This window comes from Spea bombifrons, chromosome 2 (assembly GCF_027358695.1).
Source record: "Spea bombifrons isolate aSpeBom1 chromosome 2, aSpeBom1.2.pri, whole genome shotgun sequence".
In the NCBI taxonomy this organism is placed as follows: Eukaryota; Metazoa; Chordata; class Amphibia; order Anura; family Pelobatidae; genus Spea; species Spea bombifrons.
In genome coordinates, this window is record NC_071088.1 from 132,672,018 (window position 1) to 132,699,095 (window position 27,078).

Genomic DNA, 27,078 nt, shown 5'->3' on the forward strand with positions numbered 1-27,078 from the left:
TGTTTTTTAGAAGGAAATAAAAATGTTCCGTTATGTTTTTCTTTTTGTCTGTGTCTTTGTTGTAAAGCCACCTGGACGTGCGATTACTCTATAAAACATTCAGAAATGAGAAACCATTATTTCAGTGTTTATAAAGTTTATAAAGTGTTTATAACACTTGGTGCGAGACTGGCTTGAGTTTGAGATTATTATTATTATGGAAAAAAATTGTAGTATTTGAATAAAACCACAGATTTTAATGCAGCCCTATAGGACAAATGGTACATTTTACGGGGATGAGTATAGGTAGCAATGTATTTTCGTGCTTCCCTAGGGCCGACCTGGGGAAGCTCTCACTCTGCGGCCGGTATCTTCACTGCATTAAAAGGCCTACCATGCCTTTAAGACACGGTAACTCGAGACTGAGGACATATGGGAGTTGGTTTGAGTTTAGGAGGGGGCCAAGACAGATTCATGATGAAGCGCCTTTCTCAGCTTCCCAGTTCCCTCTTGTGTCTAAATCACCCTTTGCATATGGGGGGGCAGGGGAAACCCAGGTGACTGGGAAGCCCTGTTTGGTCTGCCCAATACAGACTACTAATAAAGACTAATCGGCTAGGAGGGCTCCACACGCCTGACCGGGACAAACCAATCTACGGAACCGTTGAGCGCATAGTAACTTTGCCCCCGTATGTAACGAGACTGTCCTTATTGCTATTTCCTGCTCCCTACTGGCAGCTTCGGGACTTGCAGAACGCCGTACCTTACACCTGGCCGGAGGACTGCAGGATTCCCGTGGATCACGAATCAACCGAGGTCCCCTAAAGCTTTGAGTTATTGCAGCTCTCCATACAGCCTCCGACCAGTAATATATTTGGGAATGAGGGCCGCAATTGTAAGGGGCATCTCGGGATATACAGTCACCAAGTTAGGGGGACCCTATTTTCCATACGCTAGGACTCTTCACAGCAGGGCCCTGGGAAAAAAGGGCGCAAGGCAGACGGCTGGAATGTCTACTCTGGGAAGGATAGGAGGATAAATGCGTGCACTGTAATAAATGAGTCTTGTTTCAATCCTTCATCGAGTTTCAAGGTGGGGAGCTATATATCACTGAACACGCAGGCCAAAAAAAGAAGAGCCTTTGGCAGAGATACTCTGGTTAAGAATCGGAGCTCCACCACAGCCGAGATATGATGTCATATAGATGTGTCTTAAAGATGCACAATGTCTTCTGATGCAGTTCCTGAGCTGGCAATACCTCCATAGTGTAAATGGGCCGGGTGGAAAGATCCAAATGATCTGACCCTGTGGACTGGCACCCCCTGGACCTCCCGCTCTAGCCCTAGTCAGCCTAGGCCAGGAGATATCACTGGGTGATGGATTTGCATGTCTAGATAGCCAACCTCTTTAATAGAAACACAAATTTACAGCGGCTAAGAACCATTCAGTCCATCTTGTCTGATGTGAAGACCCTAATCGGCTCTTGGTCTCGTCTACCACCCTCTCTGTAAAATAAACCGTCTCACTTGCCGTTTATTTACATTACCATGTAACCGGGGTGAAACTGTCACTCTTACTAACACCTCTAGGTGCTGCTAATAGGAAAGGTATTTATTTCTTTGCGTCGCCTGAATCGTGAAAACCTGTGGTTTTGCAGTACAAAAAATGAGCAAGTTTAATCAAAAGTATCCATTTTTTCTAGTAATACAAAGAAAGGAACCCCTTAGTGACAAGGCCCGTACATGTACGGGCTCAAAATGCATTGTTTTCAATGGGTTTAGGGAGCGCCCATTGTCCTTAAGGGGTCAAATGTACATTTACTACAAAATATGAGTTTAGAACATTTTCAGCAAAGGTCCAAATGTTTTTTTTTTCTTATTTGTTTAGAACTATTTTACTCAACTTGAAAAAAAAAAAAACATTTTCTCAACCATAGCGATAAAATACATAGATTATTTTTACTACACACTTTTTCTTGCTTACCCCATTGGTTTATTAATAAATATATTATACTAGATCATTAAATGTAAAAAAAATTATATTATGTCACATGCAATCAATAAAATAAAACCCAGACAATAAACTTGCTTTCTTTTCGGAATGAAGCAAATAAATTGAATAAAAGAAGAATTTTAGAACTTTAGTAATGCAATTAAAGTATTATACCTGTGCCAAAATAAAGAATATTCCGGTTTTCTTTTCCCTACGATGGGTTAGAGGGCAAAATTCAAATTGCCCTATTTGGTTTCTGACTAAAAATGCGTAAAGCCACCCACAAAGCTGAGGGCCCGGAGGTAGACAGGCAACATCTTATCTTCCATTAAACCACTATATAAAAGCCATTCCTCTCATGTGTTTTTATTTTCTGCAGAAAAATAATGTTTTCAACGTTATCTGCGTATATATTTTTATTTATATTACCTGTAAAAATACCCCAGTAAAAGCCCCGCTACTCCGAGGACCAAACAACTGCTCCTCAACGTCTATTCCTAAAGAAGCCATCTGCTCTGCCCATCTTGGAGATCTCCATGCCGCTGACCACAAAGAGCCCCAAACCTTATCCAGTACTTAATAGATTGTAAGCTTGTAAGAGCAGGGCCGTCTGTACCAGGATATCAGCTTGTGTCATTGTCATTGTCCATCGTCAATTTTAGCCCCCTCAAGACACACGGGGTGGGGGGATTGATACCTTAATGCCTTGAGCATTGTTGCCCTTTTTAACATATGTTGGTTTAATCAACCGTTTCCCCATGTCCATGTTTGATTTTTTTTTTCAGGGCTTTTTAAACCATAGAAACACATAAAACATAGTAATTCTGATAATATATAAAATATACCCCTATAATGAAGAAATAAAAAAAATAAAAAGTTTGTTGCAATTATTGCTTAGGATTTCATTAAAAATGTTTATGTATATGTGTTAACGTCACTAATGTTTCTTTTGCAATTCCATAAGAGGCATCCAAACAGTATGAGCTTTTAGGTAGCATTTTAAACAATACTGGATCCTTTCTGTGCTCCATGTATTTTATTTCATGCATCCAGTTTTACTGAGTGTAAACGGGGGTGAATCTGGATTGTTGTAGAGGGCCCCTCAACGTTTCAAGCTGCCAGGCTTCCCCCCAAAATATAACTTTGAACAAATCCCAGCAGGTACCAAGGAAGAAGAGGTCACATTTCTGTCCAATGTCAGGGACTTGGATATTACTGGATTTTTACTTATTGTTAATCAGGACAGTAATAAAAATGTCTGCCAAATACTGCTGAAGAAATAGTTGATTACATTATGTTTAAATTTGTTTTTGGACAACAAATGACATTTAGAGCAAGGGGAGCCGGTACCGGTATCCGGTACACGCAGCTCACTGCATACTTTACCTGCGTGGTTGCAATGTTGGTTCCATCGGTAACCTCTATGGTCATGTTATAAACAGATCGGGCTTCGGCATCGAGCGGCTTTGCGATGACGATAGTGCCTACCCCTTTCTCAATGTCAAACGTGCTGTCAGCGTTTCCCCCTGTGACAAAGCGGTGGAAGAAGGGAGAGAAGCCATCAGTCAGAATTCTATCTAAATTCAAAAAAAGTATTCTGTCTATAGATGGACCAACCACGACCCTTCATATCAGCCATATTTATCAAGAGCTTTCATGTTGAGGTTAAGAAAAACATAACAAGTTACAACTCAATAGATTAAGAAAGAAAATGAAGTAGAGTATAACGTACATTGAACTGAAGAGCAATGCATAGTAATAAAAAAAATAAAAAAAGCCAGATGGGTAAGTGATGTGTTCTTCACCATTTCAGCAAACAAAGGGTTAATGGTGGATGAGCATACCTTTATGGAGTACGGCGATCAGTGGCAGGACAGCAAAAGCAAACCCGCTTTCCACACAAGCGTAAGGGGGTCTCAGTAGACCCCTGCCCGTAGCGTTTGCCGAGTCGGTGCTGGAGTTCCTACTGGACATTCGAAGGGGGCGTCTTAGCTATACAATAAAGTGCATATGATGGCCGGAGTGTCCCTTCAAACTCAGGACAGGGAACCCACTCCGCACCCAGGTTCTGATCACGACCGCCTAATGCCCACCTACTGCCACCTTCTCTTGGCCACTTGTCACCCCTCAAGTGTAACTGAGACTAACCCACCGTCTATATATATATATATATGGAGATGACATGCTGTATATATAGAGATATAGAGACCATGTCATCGTCTTACAACGGTTGCTCGGAACTTGTATAAAAGCACTCTATACCCATAACCCCGAACAGGCTGGATTCGTTGGCTGGAGATAAACCTAAGTCAGGTAAGTGAATAGCAGTCACCCCCATATACTTTAATGGGAAATGGAAATAAAATGAGATAAAACAGGGAGGCGCGCTGCTTAAAGACTTGTGATGGACGCTGGCATTGAGCCCAGCCCAATGTGTTCCCACGGCTCAGCTGGCGAGAGCCTACGAAGCCCCTTTTATAGCCACTTTCTGTGTAGGTGAATAACAAAGTGGCCATTAATACATACTTAATTCATTTCTAACGTCACAGTATTCATCTTTTTGAGAAATAGTCATAAAACTACTAGAACAGAAAATATCTACAAATTCCAGAAGCCCAAATCCCCCTTTGTATGCTATTATTGGATATTAAAGCCAGATTTAGTGCAGCACTTGCCAATTTTCTAATTTTATGAAGCTTTTTAGTTACCGTTTCCACTCCCTGGCAATTCCAACAAGTTTATCATCGATCATTTTCGTTACTTTACTTGCAAAAAATAAAGAAGAAAAAAAAACCATGTTTCTTCACAAAACAAACCTAATATCAACTACCGTATTTGCTTGATTATAAGACGACCCCCCCAAAATTGGATTATTAATTTAGGAAAAAAAGAAAAAGCTTGAATATAAAACGACCCTATAAGAAAAAAGTTTTACTAATAAATATGAAATCTCATGTAAACAATTTTTTCATATTTAATAAAAACTATGATTGAGAAAAATGCATTTTTTGTTTTTATTTCCTTTTATTTGCCAACCTGTCCCCAGTTATGTAAATCTGCCCCCCAGAAATGCCTTATACCCTCTTATATGCCACTCTGCCTCCCTGATATTCCTTTTAACCCCTATATGACAGTCTGCCTCCCTCATATACCGTTTAACCCCCTATATGCCACTCTGCCTCCCTGATATTCCTTTTAACCCCTATATGCCACTCTGCCTCCCTCATATACCGTTTAACCCCCTATATGCCACTCTGCCTCCCTGATATTCCTTTTAACCCCCTATATGCCAGTCTGCCTCCCTGATATTCCTTTTAACCCCCTATATGCCACTCTGCCTCCCTGATATTCCTTTTTAACCCCCTATATGCCAGTGAGACACATGTGACACCGACGCTCCGTCATAGAAGTGGCGGCAGCAGCGGAGGTTGTCTGCGCGCATTGCACAGACCTCCACCGGCTGCCAGAGAGAAGGATCCAGGTCCCCTGCAGCGCTGCGGGGATCTGGATCTTAGTCTTGTAGTGAGACCTCTATTTGTGGTCTGATTAGGAGACGACCTCGAATATAAGACGATGGTTATTTTTCAGGGCATTTGCTCTGAAAATAACCTTGTCTTATAATCAAGCAAATATGGTACTTCCAATAAGTAAATCATTCTCATTACACTTCCTTCCTTTGTTTATTTCTCTTATATAATCCCTTTCTTCCTTTAATTCCTTCCTTCATTCTTTCTTGTATGTCTCTCTTTGTTCTTTCTTTATTTTCCTTCCCTTTTTGTTTTCTTTGTATCATTTTTCTTTCTTTCTTTTTCTTTCTTTTTTCCTTCTTTTCTTTCTTTCATTTTTCTCTTTCTTTTTTCTTTTTCTTTCTTTTATTCTTTCTTTCTTTTTTGCGCTACTTTATCAGGTTCCACCCAGGCATACAAACTTGAGCACAGTAAATTCTAATAAAAACACATATTTGACTCATTCCGTCAAAAGCTTGAAGCTTCAGGATACAGAGGCAACAGCTTCGCTGGTTTCATTTTGTCCTTTTCCCCTTTTAATCTATTTCTATAGTTTTGTACCAGAAGACACAATTTCCCCCCAAAACATTGCATTAAAGTGCTGCCAAAGTGTATTACTTTGTATTTCTTGGAAGGAAGTGCCATCAGCTGGAAAAAAATAAATAAATCCATAAAACGCAATGAAAGCCGCAAACAACCTTGGATTAAAGATTTATAAAGATTATTTCTTTCCGAGGCACTGAACTCCCATAAAACACACTTTTTACTTCAATGCTCTGCCTCTAAGCAGAACCGACTGGAAAAACCGCTGCCGTAAGTTTTCCTTTAACACGGTGCGATGAGATTCCTCTATGAATAGTTTCCAATAGTATTCCAAATATATATATATATACATATATATATACATATATATATATATATATATATATATATATAAAATGCATATATTCATATAACTGTACTTTCATAGCTTTAAATCAATAGGACCTGTTCGAGGATCTGATACATTTTGTGTACCGCCAGATTGTGAGCTTTTCAGAACATATATTATTAAAAAGGGAATTGCCCTCCCTTAGCATATATGATTATTAATATTATTATTATCTTTTATTTATATAGCGTCAACAGTTTACGCAGCGCTTAATACAATACATAAATTCAAGGGGTATGACAAGACGAAAATTGACAGACTAAGACAAACCGATACATTTAACCCCTTAAGGACAATGGGCGGTCCCTAAACCCATTGAAAACAATGTATTTTGAGCCTATACATGTACGGGCTTTGTCATTAAGGGGATGATATTTTATTAAAACTACCTAGAGCTCATGGTTTTGTTTGTCAATTAGTGCCTTTTGAAGATATTCAATTTAACTCAAGAAATCGTAGATCTTTGTCTCAGTGTTATCTCTGATCGGCCCGATCCAATCAACAAAAGTCAGCAACATCGCAATAGAAGAGAGATTTAATGGGGGGGGCTAATGTCGATGGCTTTCTCCATGATATATATACACTTAGGGTGAGTGTTTTTCGCAATTTCTCTCAAATGAATATTTTTTGTTCAGTTTATAAAGCTAATTTGGAAAATGTTACCGATCAGCTTTAAAAGAACCGGATGAATAATGCGAAAGATTCCAGTAAACTGAGACTGTTCTGTATGTAAATCGTTATCATTACTCTTAATTAAGCTATTATTATTTCTTGCCATTTAACATAGGAACACTTATTGGCCGACAAGAACCATTCAGCCCATGTAGTCCATTTTTATCCTGCTGTAAAGACTCAAAACTTAATCAGTCGTTGGTCTCGTCTTAGATTCAGGAGCCATATGCCTATCCCATCAATGCCCAAGCCGCCATCACTGTATTAAAGGAAGACACTGCCCACAATTGTCATATAAGCTTAATAATTGCTAGCGAGGACATAATTGTCCTTGACATTCAATTTGGGTTGCAGAGATAGTAAGGTAGCTGGAAACAGCTGTTAGACGACGTGCCTTTTCAATGACATGCTAAAAAAGACTCGGCATCTTCCAATTAACGTTTTAATTGATTTGCTTGGGAAATGGTGCACACAAAAAAAAAATGTAAAAAAAAATTGTTTGAAGAACTGGGATGCAAGTAAAGTATTTAATTGAAAGCCCTGGGAGAGTCTGATATATTTCAAAGAGAATACCGTGTCCTGTTAATTAGAAGAAAAATAAAATAAGCATCAAATTATGCCATTGCCGAAGATGAAAAGTATAAACTAAGGTACAGAAGTTTGTAAAATAATCATTTCTGCCTATTTAAAAAAAAAAAAGAAAAACTAGCACAGTGGAATAAATACTTCTTATAGTTATTTTTTCTTTTTTTTTTAATCAGAATTGTTTTAACTAAAATAAAATAACCTGGAATATTACACTATTATGTGGCAGGGAGAAATCCAAAATGGAACTAGAAAAGTGCTTTTAATTCAATAAAATTAGAGCAAGCATTAAATGATGTGAACGATAACCTAAATTTACACTAAAATTCCTTTCTAGAACATGCAACATATAATCACCGCTCTGGAACACAGGAAGCTCTATTGAAAATTAAGCGAGATCCCAGTAGAGGATGAAGGACCACATGAGAAGCCATTTTTGCGGCATCTATGAGTGATCATGATTTTTTTTAACCCAACTTTGAATAAGACTTACAGAGACCTCTGGCAATATCAGGTATTTAGTAAGGACTAAGGTGGTGCTATCCTGGTGTATATCCAGGGAAAGAGATGATCTATAGATCTATATTGTTCCCGTTGCTCCCACACAGAGCAGAACACCATCTCATCCCAGTCCTCTGATCCATATGAGCTTCACAAACTCATGCTGTCCTTGGCTTTGAGTAGAACGATACAATCATTTCATACATCACTAGTCAGCATGCCCCTAGTTTCCTTCTACAGAGGCATTTAAGTTTTGGAAAAAAGAAACCAGGACAATAGTGCCCCCCCCCAATACACAAACTAACTGGACTTCCAGGACGCCTGCGGTAAGAGGACGTAGACATCCATGAAGACAGCAATGGGTGATGTCCTCTTCTTACTAGGAGATTTTACATTGGGGCAGGGATTTCCCTAATACCAACTGTTAGAATGCTTTACATCTCTGAATGTCATCTAGAATCTTGGGTCGCCTTCTACAAGATCTCCAGGAGAAGCACAGCAGGGACCACTGAGACCTCTTGGGATCTGTTAGATTCTGGACCATGCCCCAATGTTGTATAGAGCTAATTTTTTAATCTATGGGTCATTAATAAAAAGCAATCCAATGGTATTAAAAGCAACAAAATCAAGAAATGACATGGTTCCTGAATGTAATATTCCCCATATTGTTACCATAGAAGAGAGTCAAGTTATTTTAACTTTATAGAAGAAAAAAAAAATCACAATTTCCAGAGCCAAACCATTTACATAACTATTATTTTGGTGGTAAAACTAAATGATAAACACTGTTTAAAATGTAAAATTATAATTATTGCTCTTGCAGCAGAAAGAAGGAATATGCCGTATCGCGTTAAAACAGAAGCGCATGAGTTACTGAATCTTGAGTTATTGAATAAGTTTAGAGGCAGATCAGGAGATCAAAGCAGAAACGGTTAATGTAGTGTGACTAAGAACATTAGCTCTGACAGACTTAGGAAATCCTGCTTTCCAGAGGACATCGTTGCCTAGTTTTCGCCTATAAAACAAAACGATGCAAGTTCTCAGCAATCTGCAATCATACGTTACCCTACTTTCAGCACTTAAAATAATATTACAGAAAATGGAATGTCTCTGCTGAACATAGCGACATCATAACTGATGGCAGTGCTTATACATGATATAAAGTGAGTAAAATTATTAAGATCCTCCACTTCCATATTTCACATTTTTCAGTTTATGTGGATCCTGAAAAAGGCAACTTGAGGGCATTGGAAATGTTGCTACGAAGACTAATGCAATAATGTCTGTCTCTAAAATGACCTAATAATCTCAAAGAAATGTATTAATATTTGCCGTTTTATACCTGAAATGTATCTAGAACATGGAACTATATCCACGGTGTCCACCATCACCTGCTGATACATTCTGAATAATTTAACCCCTTAAGGACAATGGGCGGCCCCTAATCCCATTGAAAACAATGCATTTTGAGACCGTACAGGGCTTTGTCATTAAGGGGTTAAAGTTTTTCCATACAAAAAGTCTATTGTAGCTCCCATTCATTGTTGATGTTATCTGTGGTGTTGAAGCTATGTCTATCTGTAATTTGGATGGCATCATTTACCTACCCATGCCTTTTTTTTAAATGATCTCTAACCCACGCATACTGAAAACTCTAATGGTGGTAACATTGGTGGAGTTATTCATTATTTTGATGAATTAATATTGATCAGGTTCCTTTCCATAGAACAATGGTAAATACTATCTGGTTTTGTGTCCTGACCACCTGCGAGGCTACAATGGTAGAATTCACCTTATTTAGCTGAGACATTATCACATAAATGATGTGTGAAGTGACATAGCCCCCCCCATGCTTCCTTTCAAAGAGGTGCACTGGGATATGACATCATATCCCAACACCCAGAAGTAAGGATACAGGGGCGGAGGGGGCGGCAGGTGGTGCTACTCTGGGTTAGGCCTAGGGTAAATACATCACTGCCCATTTTCTTAGAATTAGCTTACTATCATATCTTCTAAACCTCTGAAGGGCCAGCTGGCCCTTCTATCCTTGCATGTATACTAGCTGTGTTTAAGATATCCCATGCCTGTTTAAATGTCCTCTTCTAACCTTTACCGCCTCTGTTTCAAGGCTATTCCCCTTATCCACCACCCTCTTCATGATGAATTACATACTTCCATTTTTTACATAATGAATGGCAAATCTACAGAGCGTGTCATGGGGCCAACAAAAGTCCAACTGAGGTTCCACTAGCCAACATTTGTAGCACACTTAATCTTATCTATGCAATTAGTTAACACAACATATTACCGGCTTCTGACAGCATGGAAGGAATCTGAATTAACAATATTATCTGAGCGATTCCCTAGTCATGGAAAGCATATACAGAATTAGAACACTTTCTTTTTTCCTGTAGCAGATGCAAAAACTTAGATTGAACTTTTCAATAATTAGAATATATTATATAATATTAAATATATTATAATATATATAAAAATTATACTATACACACATATATATTTATATATATATTTAGATGTGAGCATATTAAATAGTCTCTATAGCATTTAAAAGCTTAAGCAAAATACCACTTGGTGAAAAAATTGCCGCTATAGGAGTTCATAGAGAAACGTTTTACAGATACAATAAATAATAAGCCTTTAGGGGTTGTGCGTTTATAAGAAAGGAAAATGCGCCATAGCTCGCCAACGCGTTTGCACCGATAATACCTTCTGTTGAGCAGTTCTGCCCACAAGCTGTTTGCAGGATACAGAACATCTCCCGAGCATGCTTGCCACCTTGAAGCAGAGCAGTCAGCGGCAAAAGCAACAGAGAGCAGGAAGAGTAAAGAGAAAAGAAGTAAGTAACAAAGACAAGTTAAGTCACACGGAAATATGACGGACGGAAGAGGAGGAAGGAAGAGAACAGGCATTGAGATATTAGTAAAAAGCGTGGCATATTCATCTGAGATAACACAACATAGCCTTAGGTAGCCTCGACAGCAACAATGCAACAGAACAATTCAAAATGGCCGACATTTCTTATTAACAAGTATGAGAAGTAGTTTCGTTCTTCACGGTGGATCAGGCTGAAACTCATATGATGCTTTTAGCCCAGGAACAAGGGGTAACATAGGCCATACGTGGCAGGTGCACTTTAAAGGGGCCCCAAGGCCTTTTGGAACATAAAGTCGGGGGTTAAACGCATAAGTAAAACAAATGATGCAATTTTGTTAGGAAAATGTATTGATAAAAATATATTCTGGCCGTGTTTTCTGCTACGGATCCAAAATCTCGTACTGTCATATGTTACAAGCACAGTGATACATTCTTATCGATTAGTAGCCTACAATGTTAAAATCTTACTCGAGAAAGAAGGTGTTGAAAAAAAGAAAAACAACGTTGACTTCTTCTGAAGAACTTCTGAAGGTCTAGAAAGTTTACGCGACTCTGCGCCCTGCTTTATGAATATGTCAGCCCACTAAAAGCTAGGACCTTCTAAGACGCTGCCTACTCTGGGACCTGAACAGGTAAGAGCTAGCATAAAGCCGCACTTACAATATAACCTGGTCTATATGTTCTTCAAGCAGGACAAAATAATAACCAGTAGGTTAATGGAAAAAAAAATAATTTACTGTAATAAAACTGTTTATTTGTTGAGTAGACACGTTCTTACCTTCTACATCAAACCAAAGAGGGATATTTGAAGGCTGCACGGTTACGACTCCCACGATTTCGGTAACTTTGTCACTTTCCATTATAGTAAAATTGTAAAAGGGCTCGTCAAAGGTCAAAGGAACGATAGAGGGTGGTGGCTTCTTTATCCATTCGATATGGAGTCTCGCCGTAGAAGACTTCTGAGGGCGGCCGTTGTCTACAGCTTTAATCTGTGTGGTTAGCGAGAGACAGGGTTTAAACAATTAAACATATACAGGTATAGGAGACACTTGACCAAAATACCAAATGGTGATAGAGCCATCTTGGCTCCAGCTCCCAACCCCACCTTATTAATGCCAAACCAAGCCAGACATTGGGCTGATATATCCAATTGTACAAGACATATAACATATTCTCTGCTGCTTACTAATTCTTACCGTTAGTATGTCGTAACTCCCGGACGAAAACTGCTTCCTTGAAGACACCATTCCAGTTTTAGGGTCGATAAAGAATTTTCCATCCTCGTTTCCATCTACGATGGTATACGAGATTTCGGCATTTGGACCTTCATCCTTGTCGAAAGCAAACGCTCTGTAGATTGGCTCTCCCCTTTTTTTGCGATCCCTTTCTGGAAGCTTGATCTGGTAAACCTTTTCTGGAAACTGTGGTTTGTTGTCGTTTTCATCCAAAACCTCTACTATGACCCAGACGGTGGATTGCTTGACCGATGGACCACTATCACTGACGCTAACCTGAAAACAGAGGAACACGATGTTCTGAAACACATTGGATGGGAACCAAGCCCAGGAGATACATCTATCACAGTTATTGAATAGCAAGCCTCCTATAGACTGCAAATAGAAACCATGTGGTGTATTTTCTCAGTTAATGAAAATGTCCCAATTTACCGTTATTGCTGGGTTTTTTTTATCCTACCTTCCCCATTACAGTCTATGGGATGACTGCTATTTACTGGTGATATATTTATCTCCAACAACTGAATCCAGGCAGGTTCCTTTAGAATTAATTTGGTTCATTAGATTAGGTTAGTGTTAGTCCTCAACTCCAACCATTCATGTTCAGGAGCTGGTTTCGTAACATCACAAGAAATGTAAATGGGAAGTCTGGGTGAAGATCAGGATGGAAATTACATTTTGATTCAGTTTCCACAAAAACCCATGGTATTCCTGCATGCTGAGCCATGCAATAAGGGGTTCTATTTACTAAAAAAAACAGTTGGAAGGACAATTGTGTTTCGACCCCCTTCACTTCACCATTCATTATGAAGATCCAACACCGGCAATTTTGACCAACGTCAAGGGCTTGGCTGAACTGCATGTAGCATAATACAATGTGTACGGAGAACCTCACTCATTTAACAATACATAACACAGGGCCAGCTAAGCTCTTCCTGCAGCGAAAGCTCACTGGGGTCGGCTCTTCACATGAATAGTAAAGTGAAGGAGATGAAACTCAGCTGTCCTTTAAACTCTCTTGACAACTCTGTTTTTAGTGAATAAACCCCATCATGTGTAACATCGCTCACGTCCCGTATGCCGGTCATATACAAGGCTCTCGGAAAGGCAGCTTTGGCTTAGCTGGCAGGAACCGGCATAAAATCAATACAAGGTTTTTTTTTATATATATATAATAGGCTATTTTGCATCCGATTTACTTATTCAAATATTGGCTAGCGGAGAATTACATTTTTTAAATACAGAAATGGCCTAATGATATGACCAAGTAGAAGCAGCTTAATGCTGATTAGCTCAATGTGCAGGAACGGCACAGAAATGTATTTTTTTTTAGCCATTAGATGCTAAAATTCTTTCCATTATGAATTCTGCGGCTGTAAAAAAAAATTGCAGGCTCTCTCCTCTTTCACCGAGGACTTGAAAAGTATCTATTTACATATCCGTTCATCATGGCGGGGTTTCCACACTGTTGAGTGAGTTAATTCTGATTATTACACATTGACGGCTTTGCTGTTTATCAGCTCTGCGGTTCACCGTAGCATAAAGCCCTCCCACTGGATGTTCTATTCCCGAAAAAGCCCCAGCCAAAGCACAATTTCACATCATATCATCTCCCCTGCTGTAATGTTAATACCAAAACGCTCCGCAGCTATAATCTCCAAGCCCCGCAGCAGTGTTCAAAATCGATACAAAGATGAGAAAAGTAATAAAGTGAGTTATCCGGTTCGTCACCTATATTTAATATAATTTCACTCGTAAAGTAACGGGTTTCTAACTTTTCATACCCTTTTCTTTTTGTGAAAGTATGCATTTTAATTTGTCTGTAACTGTTTCCGGAAGGTGAGATGCGCAGTTTATTCATTGTAGAAGATATAACAAACATAATAGAATGTATCTGAATGTCAGCGTTCTAAATAAAACATGACAAACCGCCAATAGGAGACATGAACGGCAATCATTTCACCCCATTCTCTTGGAATGCATCCACTAAAGATCTAGCAGCGTAGCATAGGTTTGGGCGAGTTGGCCACAGCCAAACATCGCAATCAGGCTATCCCATGGGCCAGCTCATTTACACGATGAAGGACTGTGCCTAGCCAGTAAAACCTGAGACTGTGTCCTTAAGAGACGTAGAGCTGGCCTAACTTAACTTAGGTGCCCATGTCAGTTGTTTCTTGGGCCACCACAACAGTCGAGATAGTCCAGTGGAGGTCTTTGCTCTGCCCGGCACAGACTCTTCCTAATGCTTCTTCCGTGGTGTCCTGTGCGTCCATTGGAGTTGGGCTACCAAAAGTAAATAACCAAACCTAGAAACAAGGCTGAAAACAGCAAAAAAGCCTGGTGATAAATGGTGCCAAGTCCAAACGTACCAACCCCGACGTTTGGACTTGGCACCATTTATCACCAGGCTTTTTTGCTGTTTTCAGCCTTGTTTCTAGGCTTGGTTAGTTACTTTTGAGCACTGATGTACCATTGCTGTTTGTTATTTCATTTGTTCCTTCTTACTTTATTGCTGTGGTCATCTTTGTGTTTCTTATTTGTGCCTTTATATACATACCTAGTTCCTGTAGTCCTGTGCCCTGGTTCATATGTACCTTCCTATATGTGTTTTGGTGCCGAGATGCTTTTTTATTATATATATATCTTTTTTATATGTATTTAAATCGTATTGTCTAATAAAGATTTACTTTGTATATACCTGTTTCTCCTTACGTGCTCTCCTTACAATAGGTTTTGGTGTTTATATATGTAGAGTGCACGTATCTCTCTAGTTTGTTTGTTTTTGGTGATTATTACATAGAAGCTGCAGCCCTGCAGCTGCCCTCATCTCCCATGGTCGGACATTATTGCCAATGATTGGACCGTGCTTTATTTTAAAGACAGAACTTGTTTGAAAAAGCGTCTTCATTCATTCGATTCACTTTTTCATTCCTCTGCTGCAGAGGGTTAAAATGAAGCACACACAAAAAAATTCACCATATATTCATCTTAATTTTCTTTTTTCATTTTCATTATCAGCGGGAACTAAATACCTTCTCTCGGCTTTCTTTTAATTACAATGATTGCTTCTCTGCATTTAAACCAGATGGTCCCAATTTACCCAATAACAAGACATCTTAAGACACAAGCAAACAAAAGAATGTAATCCTGGTATATTTTAAATGATGCAAAACTACAATCGTAATTTAAATTAAGTAACAGCAACAATAATTTTACAAGAAACACACAAAAAAACCCACCCGAGTGTATAATAGTCACTGATGTCTAACTATGATATAACTTGGAATATTTATAGACAGTGTCTGGATGATGTGCATTGTAGTTAAATAACAGCTGGAGGGCTATAAACTACAACCCTGTAATTGATCCGTAGCCTTCGTCAGGTTTGTCCTCTATCCATAATGACTTTTTTTTTTTAATTCCCTGCAGATGGAAAGAGTGTTTCACAGTTTGCCTGAACCAATCTTTAAATCTGACTTTTTGCTAATGCATCCACTTAAAAAAAAAAAGTACTCAAAGTGAAAATTAACATGCCGGAGAACATGTGGAGTGGCGCTCATTTAAATATTTATAGAGCAAACAGATGTAGTTATGCGGTTCTTATTATAGTTATAGAATACCGGGGTTTTTTTATGCGCAGAGACAAAGTTACAATATTTGCTTTTTCTGTATAAACACGAACATCTTACTCGTATATGTAATTTGTTCGTTTGTAGCATTGCTGGCTGGTTTCATTAATGTCAAAATGTAATACAGAGGCGGCAATGGCCGAGCCTAGGATTTCTAAAGCAAACTATGCTTCTGGGTCCCCTCCGCCATACTTCCTTGTTAACATTGGAGAGGACCTCATGGTGGTGCCACCTAACTGGTCAATAGACTAAGTAAGGCCGGCCCTACACGTGTCAAGAACTAAATCTATCATGGAACAGAAGACTTAAATGTATGCATATTGGCTTGAGAAGATATACATATCTTAATATATGTTGTTTTACACAAAGATAGGTCAAGTACATGCTGGAGCAAATGTTTGAGATATCTACAACAACAGGCTGACCACATGGCCATGTTTTCCGAGACACATATACATTTGGCTTATTGCTTACCAGTAAAGTGCTGCCCCCTGCAGTATGTGGGATGTATAAACTCATGAAAGAGAAATCGGATACATCCCATACACTGCAGAGGGCAGCACTTCACCTGTGCGTATCAGAAATATATATTAAAATTACGCGTGTCCTGGAAAATGGCCGATGTAGTCACCCAATGATCAGCATGCTGTGGTAGATTTCTCTGACACTTGCTCCATGCAGTTGTACAGGTTTTATTTCTAGTGCATGGTACATGGAAGTAGAGGGCATGAAGGAAACATAAGTATGAGTGCTGTAGGTTATAGCAGGGTCACCGGCCGTGCCGGGCTGATGATTTGGTTACTCTTAAAGTTTGTAAGTAACAGTTGAACTGCATCACACAAGTACTGCGCTCAACCTCAGGATGCAGGGGGTATCAGTGAAGTCGCATCACGTCGCAAGCGAGGAACTAAGTGACAACCCAGGCTGAATTTAACTGAATTGTCTTATTATTATTATTATTATTATTATTATTATCTTACGTGCGGTTTGGTTTGTAGAGTTCTGTTGGTGGATCTAAAATGGTTTAGATCCACCAACAGCTTTATGTATTTTGGACACAAACATCTTTTAACATCAAGATAATGTGAGATGAGCCTTACTAAGACCATAAATACTGATTTAAGTTAATCTCCATAGGATCTAAAACCCCATCTTTCCTAATTAGTACAATAGTGTCTACAAGTAAACACAGAAGCCTAAACTTTGACGGCAGATAAGAGCCATTCAGCCCATCTAGTCTGCGCTATTTTCCAGATGTAAGACCTCAAACGGTCCCATAATCAGGATAGCTTTATGCCTATCCCATGCATGTTTTAATTCCGTCACTGTATTAGCCTCCACCACCTCTGCTGGAAGGCTGTTCCTTTCATCTACCACCCTCTCTGTAAAGTAGAACTTCCCTTCTTTATACCTAAGCCTGACTCTCTAGTTTTAGATTATGACCTCTTGTTCTAGCATTTCTCCTCCTTTGAAATAAACTTCTCTCCTTTACCTTGTTAAATCCCTTTAAGTATTAAAACGTTTCTATTGCATCTCCTCTCTCTCCTTTCCTCCAAGCCGTACGTATTGCGATCCCTTAGTCTTTCCTGATGATATGAAAAGGTCTGCGAACCCTCTAAACCTGATTAAAACTTGCTGCGATAATGCAGGGAACATCCACTGTTTAAATAATAGCTGGAAATATCAAGCACGGGCTGTTATCGGTGATAACGATCATCTACCATCCAAAAAAGCAATCAGAATTCGCCTTCCAATAGATGGCTTTCCATAAACTCCATTAGACTCAGCAGAACCGAGAGCCCCTTGTAGTTTTTATGGTCTAGTAAAGTTAAAATGGTATATAGCATATGGCACAGGAATATGAATTGATACTAAAATCAGATTTGCTTTTAGTATTCGCTAAGAAGCAAGAAATAGCATCATCTACAGCTCCTGCTTGGGTAGTCAAATAAAATGTGACAGTCCCCCGACGCACCCGAGGTCATGTTCCCCCTGACGGCATTTTCAGTGATAAAAACCCTTGCAGTATTAATAGCGGTGTGAAAATTCACAGTATTTATTTTTGACGGTTCCAACTGATACAGTGTTAAAAATTAGTTTCTGTAAAAAAAAAAAAAAAGTAAGTGACGGAATTTTGCAGAAATTAACAAAAAAAACCCATTATATATATAATGAGATTTCTTACTGTCAGAACCACAATGGAGTATGCTAGTTTGATGGGAACGCCACTGCTTTTAGTAATGAATCAAGGTTTTGTTCCCTAGTCAACTTATGAGACCACCAGTGATGCCCAACTCTGTCCTGAAAACTAAAACTACAATAGATCTTGCAATGCAGATGTTTATTGGTCTCCTATGATCCCTCGGTGAAGATCGCAGCGGAATTCTACTTTCAGGCCGGGCAGGAAGTTGTAACCCACTTCCTGTACTCTGCTCGCATTGTATTAGCAACGCAAGAACCATGTGTAAAAAATGCCATTTGTTTGTCGATAAGTGAAAAAAGCAAAATAACATAATATGGGGTATATAGGTGTAGAATTATGGTTCAGCAATATCTATGTGAGATTTCTGCCACTGATTAGCTCGTGAATCACTCAGCAGAGACACGCGTCTAACACTGAAACCCACATTGTCCTTGAATTCCGGAGTCAGCAAACCACTAGACACACATTTTATCCGTGGACATCATGTAATGCTTTTTTTTAACCATCTCAGCTACATTTTGACCCAGTTCACAGAAACCCCAACGAGAGGAACGACGTCCATGTGAAGATCAAGTCCCTCTTCTGGCTCGTCTTAACCCATCATCATTCGTCGGCGCGGCAGACAAACCACCTTTTGTCTATTGTTTCTTAATCCATAGGACCTTGTCAAAAAGCCTCTCCCTCCCTTTCTTTCAGTCTATTATTTCCTCTCTAGGCATCTGATTGCTAAGTACGGCGAAACGCTTCGCAAACACAAAGCAGATTTACAGTGTCGATTACTAAGAGAGAAAAAGAGACCAACATAAAAAAATGTGATGTTGCCATTTCTTTCTCTATTTTTTAACATGTGCCCCAAATATGATTTTTTAAAATGGCAATTTGGGTAAAAGCATTTACCCTTTGTATGCCAGGTGGTTAGACAATACAAAGGGCTTTGCCACTTCTGAGATATTAAGGCGTTACCAATGCAATAAGCCGTGTAGGCTATAGATACACTTTAATACGTTTTCACATCTTGATATGGTGTCTGCAGGCCATGGGGTTCTGGAACCTGATCAGATAGGAGAGACAGCTGGATAATCTGGCAACAATGTAATCCTTTCTTAAAGGACGCTGGAAAGCGTTCATAGACTGGGCTCAGTAGGTGTGTATTTCATCGCTGGGTTAGTCCTTTTACAAACCAAATGCATCCCCAGACTTTGGCACAAAAACATATAAGACGCACAGGGTAATCGAAAAAAGACATTTAGGCACGAACAGGTGCAGCATCCACCACTAATTGCACACCACAGAGGCAAGCACCTCGTAAATGCTACCACGGCGAGCGGTAGTAAGGTTGATGAGGCATCTGTCTTTTCAAATAGTAAAACTAATCTGCCTCTGACAGCTATATCGTTTATTCTGAATATGCAGAAAGCTCACATCGTGTACGCTGGCAAAAAACATAAACGCCGCGTCTTTCTGAAAAGGAGATTTCACGACGCCATCTAATCTCTCCATCAAAAATGTTACGATGCATTGTACACCTGTATTGTCTGCATGAAGAAGATATATCCGATTAGAATGAATGCGCTGATATGGAAGAGGCAAGGTGTTACTGGAATAAAATGTAGCCCCTACAAGAAAACGTTATATGAAAGCACAATATATGACCCTGCTCTATATTTCACACACACATATATATATATATATATATATATATATAGCATTTCCTTGGCCAACCATTGCGTCTATGGTCCTCAACATTGTACATTTCTTTGTGCTTCTTCAAAAGAACTTGGACACCACATCTGGAAACCCCTGTCTGCCTTGAAATTTCTGCCTGGGACAGAGCGTTGTGGCTACCTTGTGGGTTGTTGCTGTGCTCGGTGTTGCCGTGGTTTATGACTTTTGACATTGAACCGTCCTCACCAACCTCACCTTGTTAGTGAACCCGGCTGTTTCTTACCAAGTTTTATTCCTCCTACACAACTGCTTCTGTTTACGTTAATGATTGTGCTTCACGTGTAATTTAAAGGATTCACTGCCATGACTAAGGCAGTTTCCTAAAATATTTTGGGATTTCACATAGGGGGTCAGCTTGTCCTGGTCCATTTTGCTTTATTTATGTACTTTTTGTATTTGTTAAATTAATATTTTGATACTTGCTATCTTTAAGTAAATATGATTTCAGCATACTGTTTCTTTGTCCTTCTTTTACTGGTGCGCATGCTTTAAATTATGTATGTTTATGATATTGTTTAGTGCTTGGAGGGCAATTGTTTTAGCATTGCATCCTATCATATTCAGACTTTTATAGGCCACATCATAATAACCGTTTCAGTACAGCTCCCACCCATCTGGAACACAAAGTGTTAAACCAAGCCTTATTCTAAATTCCTTTTTCTACGTTAATGATGTGCTTTTTGGTTTCTTCCCAGCTTTACGATTTCTGCCCTCATTTCCCCTCCTGTGCATTAGCCTTACTCTGGTCTCCGTGATTCCTATTAATTAAAAATCTGCTAATGGCTGGGAATTGGTACACACAACTATTAGCAGCACGGGGCAGCCATTGACGCAGAATCATATTTATGGCGAAATTAGCATCTAATACCTAATTGCTCAAGAATTTAGGTTCATCCATCTGCCTGAAATTGGCAGAACGTCACAAAAAAATTCTGGAGATTTATTTTTTTAAATTAAAATTGATGTTGATGTGATTTTCCCTGCCTAAATTCTACGTTCAAATGTATGTATATTTACATATTTAGATATCAATAAAACAATCCTTAATTAGGAGGCTGAAACATTAATCGTTCCAATAAAAAAAAAATTAGTTTTGAGTGCTATGTTTTCTCTTATATATATATATAAATATATATATATATATATATATATATATATATATATAGTTTAAGGTCAATTTAAAATTGAAATTGAGGGTTGATATTTTAATTTTTTAATTTTTTTTATGTCGATTTCATTTTTTTAATTTTCCTCGATTTGTTTTAAATTGTATTAATACAAAACCTTTATTTTTATATAATTGAAATCCGTAAGTAACGATGCGCTCCCAGCGTGAGGCTGAAAGCATCTGAAATTGAGAACATTATGTGTTAACATACCCCGTTCAAACGACTGGAGTCCATAACCCCAGAAGATCCATAGAATACAGATGCAAACTATAAAACTGAGCGGCTTCGGATTCAGACCTTGCAGGTGCAGCGTAAGAGAACCAAAAAAAAAATCCTTTAACTGTTTTTTCTTATAACACCAAACTTTAAAGTCCAAAAAAATAATCGTACAGCGCTGCGGGATATGATGGCGCTATAAAAATAAATAATAATAAAATAAACGGTAAATGAGAGTAAAAAAACATACAATAGGAGTTATGGCTATTAGCTTTAAGCAAACCTAATCCTGATGGTGGCACTATCATCGTGGGGGTACTGATGCCCCCAAAACATACCTGTTGACATTTAGCATGGATTAAAATAGTAGCCGCTACCAATCACAAGACAATGAATGAGAAAGTAGAAATAAACAATATATTGATAACAATATGGTTATTCATCGTCAATCTTTTATAATTCCGATGCAAGCAACTAGATGCAATTATAAAACTGAATAAGTATTCCCTACAAACGCGCTCGTGAACTCTTAATGATTACAGTTACGCGAGAATCCAAAAGCTGTATAAATTAATGACCATCCAATATAATATGTAGGAGATGTAAGAGATGGAGAAAGTAATGTCTTCAGAATACCTACAACTTTGAGCATTGGCAAGCTGCTTCATATCTGAGAATAGATTGAAAGGGGATATAAAGATGTCTGGGAAAAGTATCTATCTCATGAGGCTCTTCTAATGATAGTGTGAAGAAGAAGCACACAAAGCGGTTCTCTCTTTAACACACTTGGCTCTGTCTTTGGGACATTTGGCTACTGCCTATTTTCTCCATTACCCAAAGACTGGACAGCGTGGCGACCATTTCAGGTTCTAGTCCAAGCTTTCTCGCCTATAAATGCAACTTGGGTATGGTGGTGCTGCCCCTTCGCAGCTGTCGTCCTCACTGCTGAGCGCCAGGTTGTGAAGTCATATCATGGAACTCCGCATCCTAAAGTCGATGGGATGCTGCATACTATGGAGGTTGTGCCGGCTAGGCTCTCCAGGGTGGGGACATCTTTCTTGTAACCAGCCCATTGACAAGAGACACACTGGGGGTCTAGTCATCAAAGAGGACTATCTGTCCCTCAGTTGAGCAGCAGAAGGACATCTGCCCATATTCCAGATATACTAGGCCAGAATACTTCATAATACAATTTATGTAAAATGTTTTCACACTGTTACAGAACACAAGATACATGACATTTCATTCAATGTTCTTATGTCCAGGATAGCGTTTTGCCTATCCCATGCATGTTTAAGTTCCCTCACCACTTCTGATGGGAGGCTGTTCCAATTATCTACTATCCAAGTGAGAAAAAAAACCCTACATACATCTCGAAGGTATGTGTGGCCTTTTATCTCATGCTTTGAATATATGTGAGTCTTCTAAAGGTTATGACAACAGAAGCAAAGATGGAACCACAGAGGTATCATCCCCCCATCGTCTAAATCATAACACAATTTGAATGGCTATAAATTCTTAAACAAAAGCTTTAACTCATTACTTTTTCTTGGTGATAAATAAATTTCATATGACAAACTCCCGGTAGTCATAGTACCCCTTTACATGTTTGCCCCATAAGTCATGTTAATGCATACGGCTAGAACCGCTGGGCTGTGTTCATTTTTCTTAGATGCCTGGGATTTCTGGTACTCTTGAGGTGCTTTCTCTCTAAACAGAAGATCAAAGCTCTTCCGGGGAATACGTATAATCAAAGCGAAGCACTTATACATATTCAGTGTTCCTTTTCCCCTTCCAATTCCTGTTACAAATCATAAAATAGGATTTTATTTACGCAGCTCTTTTTTTTTCTATAACTTTCATAGCTGGTGTTTGGGGTGATTTACAGTCCGAGAGCTCCATAGTGCAGTAATTATGGAAGTATGGGGGGGGGGAGACCACAAAAGCAGCGGGCATGGACTGTAAATCAACGTAGGTCACGTTGTACCATCCACCAAGAGCTCATCAGACAGCGACCATCCCTCTTACTTCTGGAGTGAGGGATGTTGCTGGACAACAACATCTCAAGGACCTGGGTCTATGACGTCCATTTTTTAGTCCTCAACATGCGGATAAAAGCTTTTGCATTTGCTGGTTGCAAGACTAATAAAGTTACAATTAGCAGAATTTGTTAAAGCGCCTATTTAATTATGTTAGAACTCATGATAACTAATAATATTTATTAGTTTAGATACTACTTTTCTGGATTTTGGCTTAATGGATACAACTCAGAAACATGTATCTGAATGTTATGATAGCAATAGAATGCTTAGACTGTAGTGCTTGGTGACAATGGCATATTATACTTTGGCACTAGCCTAGGGGCCATTAGCAGAGTATGATGTCATATGTCAGCATGCTACCTTTTAAAAATGTTGGGTACCAACTCGGCACAATCCCCTATAGTGATCTCCCTTTTGACCGTCTCATTGAGCAATGCTGCTACAGGGAACCTTATTGCCCAATAGGGAACTTGGCTCCTTGTTATTCGCCGGAAGGGCCGCCACCACCGTGGACCTGCCGCCCTAGGCCTGCCTGACCTAGACCAGCTTACGCCATTGCCTGGTGAAGGTCTACTAAGATCCAATGTGAAATAATCATCACGGTCAGGTTTGGAAGCTGGGCATTGTCTTCTGTATCAGAAACATGAGGTTTAGTATTAGAAGATTATTAGAACAATTAAGTTATAATCAATTCAGTCCTGAAGAAGTAATTGCGGTTACCACGTCTACCTCCAAACCTATCTTCTTAACCCCTTAATGACAAAGCCTGTATGGGCTCAAAATGCATTGTTTTCAATGGGTTTAGGGTCTGCCCATTGTCCTTAAGGGGTTAAACATGTCTTTAGGTCCACTATTAGGTTTGGCCCCTATATCACTTATATGCTACACCAATTGCCAACAAATTCGGCACAATACTGCTTGCAAATTCCCCAGGCAGAAGGTACCGCGAGCACAGCTGCACCACGCGAGCAATTCATAGGACTAAAACTGGTGACCCGAACAAAGATTAAGCGTATAAATGTAACCACAACGTAACAATAAAAATCAGAACACACTCTGCTTCTATTATACAAAGCCCTGGAATTATCCAGCGAGACAGCACCGAAACATTCATATTTTAGAGCTGATTGATCCAAGGATCCAAGGAGAAATCTGATTGCCTTTTGGAGTCAAGAACGATTTTTTTCCCCCCTAAGTGGCACAATTCGAAAAATAGCTTAATTAGGGTGTTTTTTTTCTTTCTTTCGGATCAAAAGCAGGAAGGGTCGGTAGAAGAGCTGAACTGGATGGACTTTTTTTTTTTTTTTTACCTAAATGACTAAATTCAAAGTAATAACAAAAAATAGATTTCCCCTTTAAGGAAACCAAAATTCTTGAAATATATGGATACGTTTGCATACGGTTTGCCAGAAACCCATCTTTGGCGCCCACATTATCTGAATTATTAAAAACTGAAGTGGTAATTTTAGATAAATTGACATTATTTTCACATTACCGCATGGAAACGAAAAACCCATTTTATGCATACAAGATATATATTTCTACATTTTTTGCTCTTTAAAACGAGCAGCCGAGTTCACTTTGAAGCATGACGCCTCTTGCAAAGATAATCCCATTTCGCTGTGGAATACAGCCAGACGTTTCTTATTGATACAATTATGTCATACAGGCAATGGTGCCAAAAGTTGGTTTGTAAAGATCACGCTGATGCCGGACCGCTAATTGAATTTCTGTTGTCTAGAAGCGCTGTATATCCCCTTATACAAGCAAAATTAAATCACTGCTACAACATTTAGAAACAATTCTAACTACAAAGAAATCACTATTTTGTTCAGCTCTCCCCTTCAATAATAAAATTCATTTTTCAACCCAGTTTGGGAAAAGAAAAAGCCATCAGCCTCAATTTTAATATAGCTTTTAAATATTTTATGCCTGCAATGGTGTGTTCCAGATTAAATGAATTAAATGTAAATTATATATATATATATATATATATATATATATATATATATATATACACACACACCGGTATATAAATGTCTCTCTCTCTCTCTCTCTCTCTCTATATATATATATATAAATAAATGTCTATATATATATAAATAAATAAATGTCTATATATCTATATATATATCTATATCTATCTATCTATCTATCTATCTATATATATATAAATAAATATCTCTCTCTCTCCATATATATACACACACATACATAAATAATGTATATATATATATATAGAGAGAGAGACATTAATATATATATATATATATATCTATATACACACACACACATTATACATATATATATATATGTAATGTGTGTGTATATAGATAAATATATATATATTAATGTCTCTCTCTCTCTCTCTATATATATATATATATATACATTATTTATGTATGTGTGTGTGTATATATATATAGAGAGAGATATATTTATTTATATATATATATATATAGATAGATATAGATATATATAGATATATAGACATTTATTTATTTATATATATATATATATAGACATTTATATATATATATATATATATATATATATATATATGTGATATATATATATGTGATATATGTAATGTAGCATGACTCAGGCATGGGTTTGATCAGTAGCAGGGCAGATGAAAGAACCAGGCTACTGGAGATAAGTCCCCGAGGTCATGGGGTTTAGTTTTTTGATAAATCCCGTTCTGCTTTTGTTTTCCCTTAGAGGAGCTATGGCCATGGAAAATATTACCCAACCATCCCAGAATTTCAGATTCTCATCTAAATCCTCCAGCAACAGATAAACAATTTATCGGAGCAAATCAGTAGCCTCAAAAGAATTCATGTAACATAAAATAAAATAATACTAAAAGCTTTAGTTTAACGGAGAACATTTATAATAAATGGGGAAAATGTGCTGTGATTCCAAGAACTTTTTCAAAAATAAACAAGTTTTAATATGTTCAAAGCTTATATTAAAAAAGAAGCAAAATATGTTTTTGTTTTTTTGCTGCCAGATGGTGGCAAAATTTGCAGAATTAATTTCTGCAAAAAACTTAATTTCTGTCCAATCCCCAATCCATTCTGCTTCCGAAACTACCAGAGCTAATCAGCTTCCTTCGAAAATGTCTGTTCTTCTAATATAATTAGAAAATTATAATTATTAATGATATAAATATCGTTCTTCTAATATAATTAGAAAATTATAATTATTACAGATTTGATGTTCTCTTAAATGGTATATTCCCTATAAAAAAAGTCTTGCCCAACGCTATGGAGGCCAAACGTTAAAATAATCTGTGCCCATCGTTTGTAATTTCTGTAAACAAGACCCTTAGCTCGGGCATTGCTAGGACATTGGTGCGGTTCCAATGTTTTCAGCACAAATCTTCACGCTGATACCCAAATGTGTGAAATTCATTTTCAAGCCCAATTGTTTAATTGAATGTTTATGGGGAGAGGAGATAATAAGAAAATAAAATCCAAGACACTAATTCACTGTTAATAAATGGCTGGTGATTTCAAGTCATAATTGGATAAATTGTATTGATTTTTAATGGTTAGGTTTTGGTATATTTTATCATTTAGCGTGTTTGATTAACTCTTTGCTAGCCATTCATTCTGGATGTAAGGGGGAAGTTCTCCTTACAGCACCAAGAGTTGGAATACTATGGAAATTCACTATTCACCTACCAGCTTGAATTTTCATGACCCCCCCCATGACTCCCCCGATTATCCAGTTCATTAGTTCAACTCATGAACGTTCTCGTACCATTTCTTTTATTGAACTCATTGGAGATCA

The 27,078-nt window shown here is 38.3% G+C and overlaps 1 protein-coding gene across 1 annotated transcript in view; it reads right to left on the bottom strand.

Annotated features, from left to right (window-relative positions):
- Positions 1-27,078, bottom strand: part of FAT3 (FAT atypical cadherin 3) — a 259,360-nt gene that overhangs the window by 66,128 nt on the left and 166,154 nt on the right. The window contains exons 7-10 of the mRNA XM_053456544.1: positions 12,258-12,572; positions 11,840-12,050; positions 10,894-10,962; positions 3,358-3,497 (exon numbers count right to left, since the gene is read on the bottom strand). Coding sequence (XP_053312519.1) covers positions 3,358-3,497; positions 10,894-10,962; positions 11,840-12,050; positions 12,258-12,572 — 735 coding nt within the window. The remainder of the gene's footprint in view (positions 1-3,357; positions 3,498-10,893; positions 10,963-11,839; positions 12,051-12,257; positions 12,573-27,078) is intronic.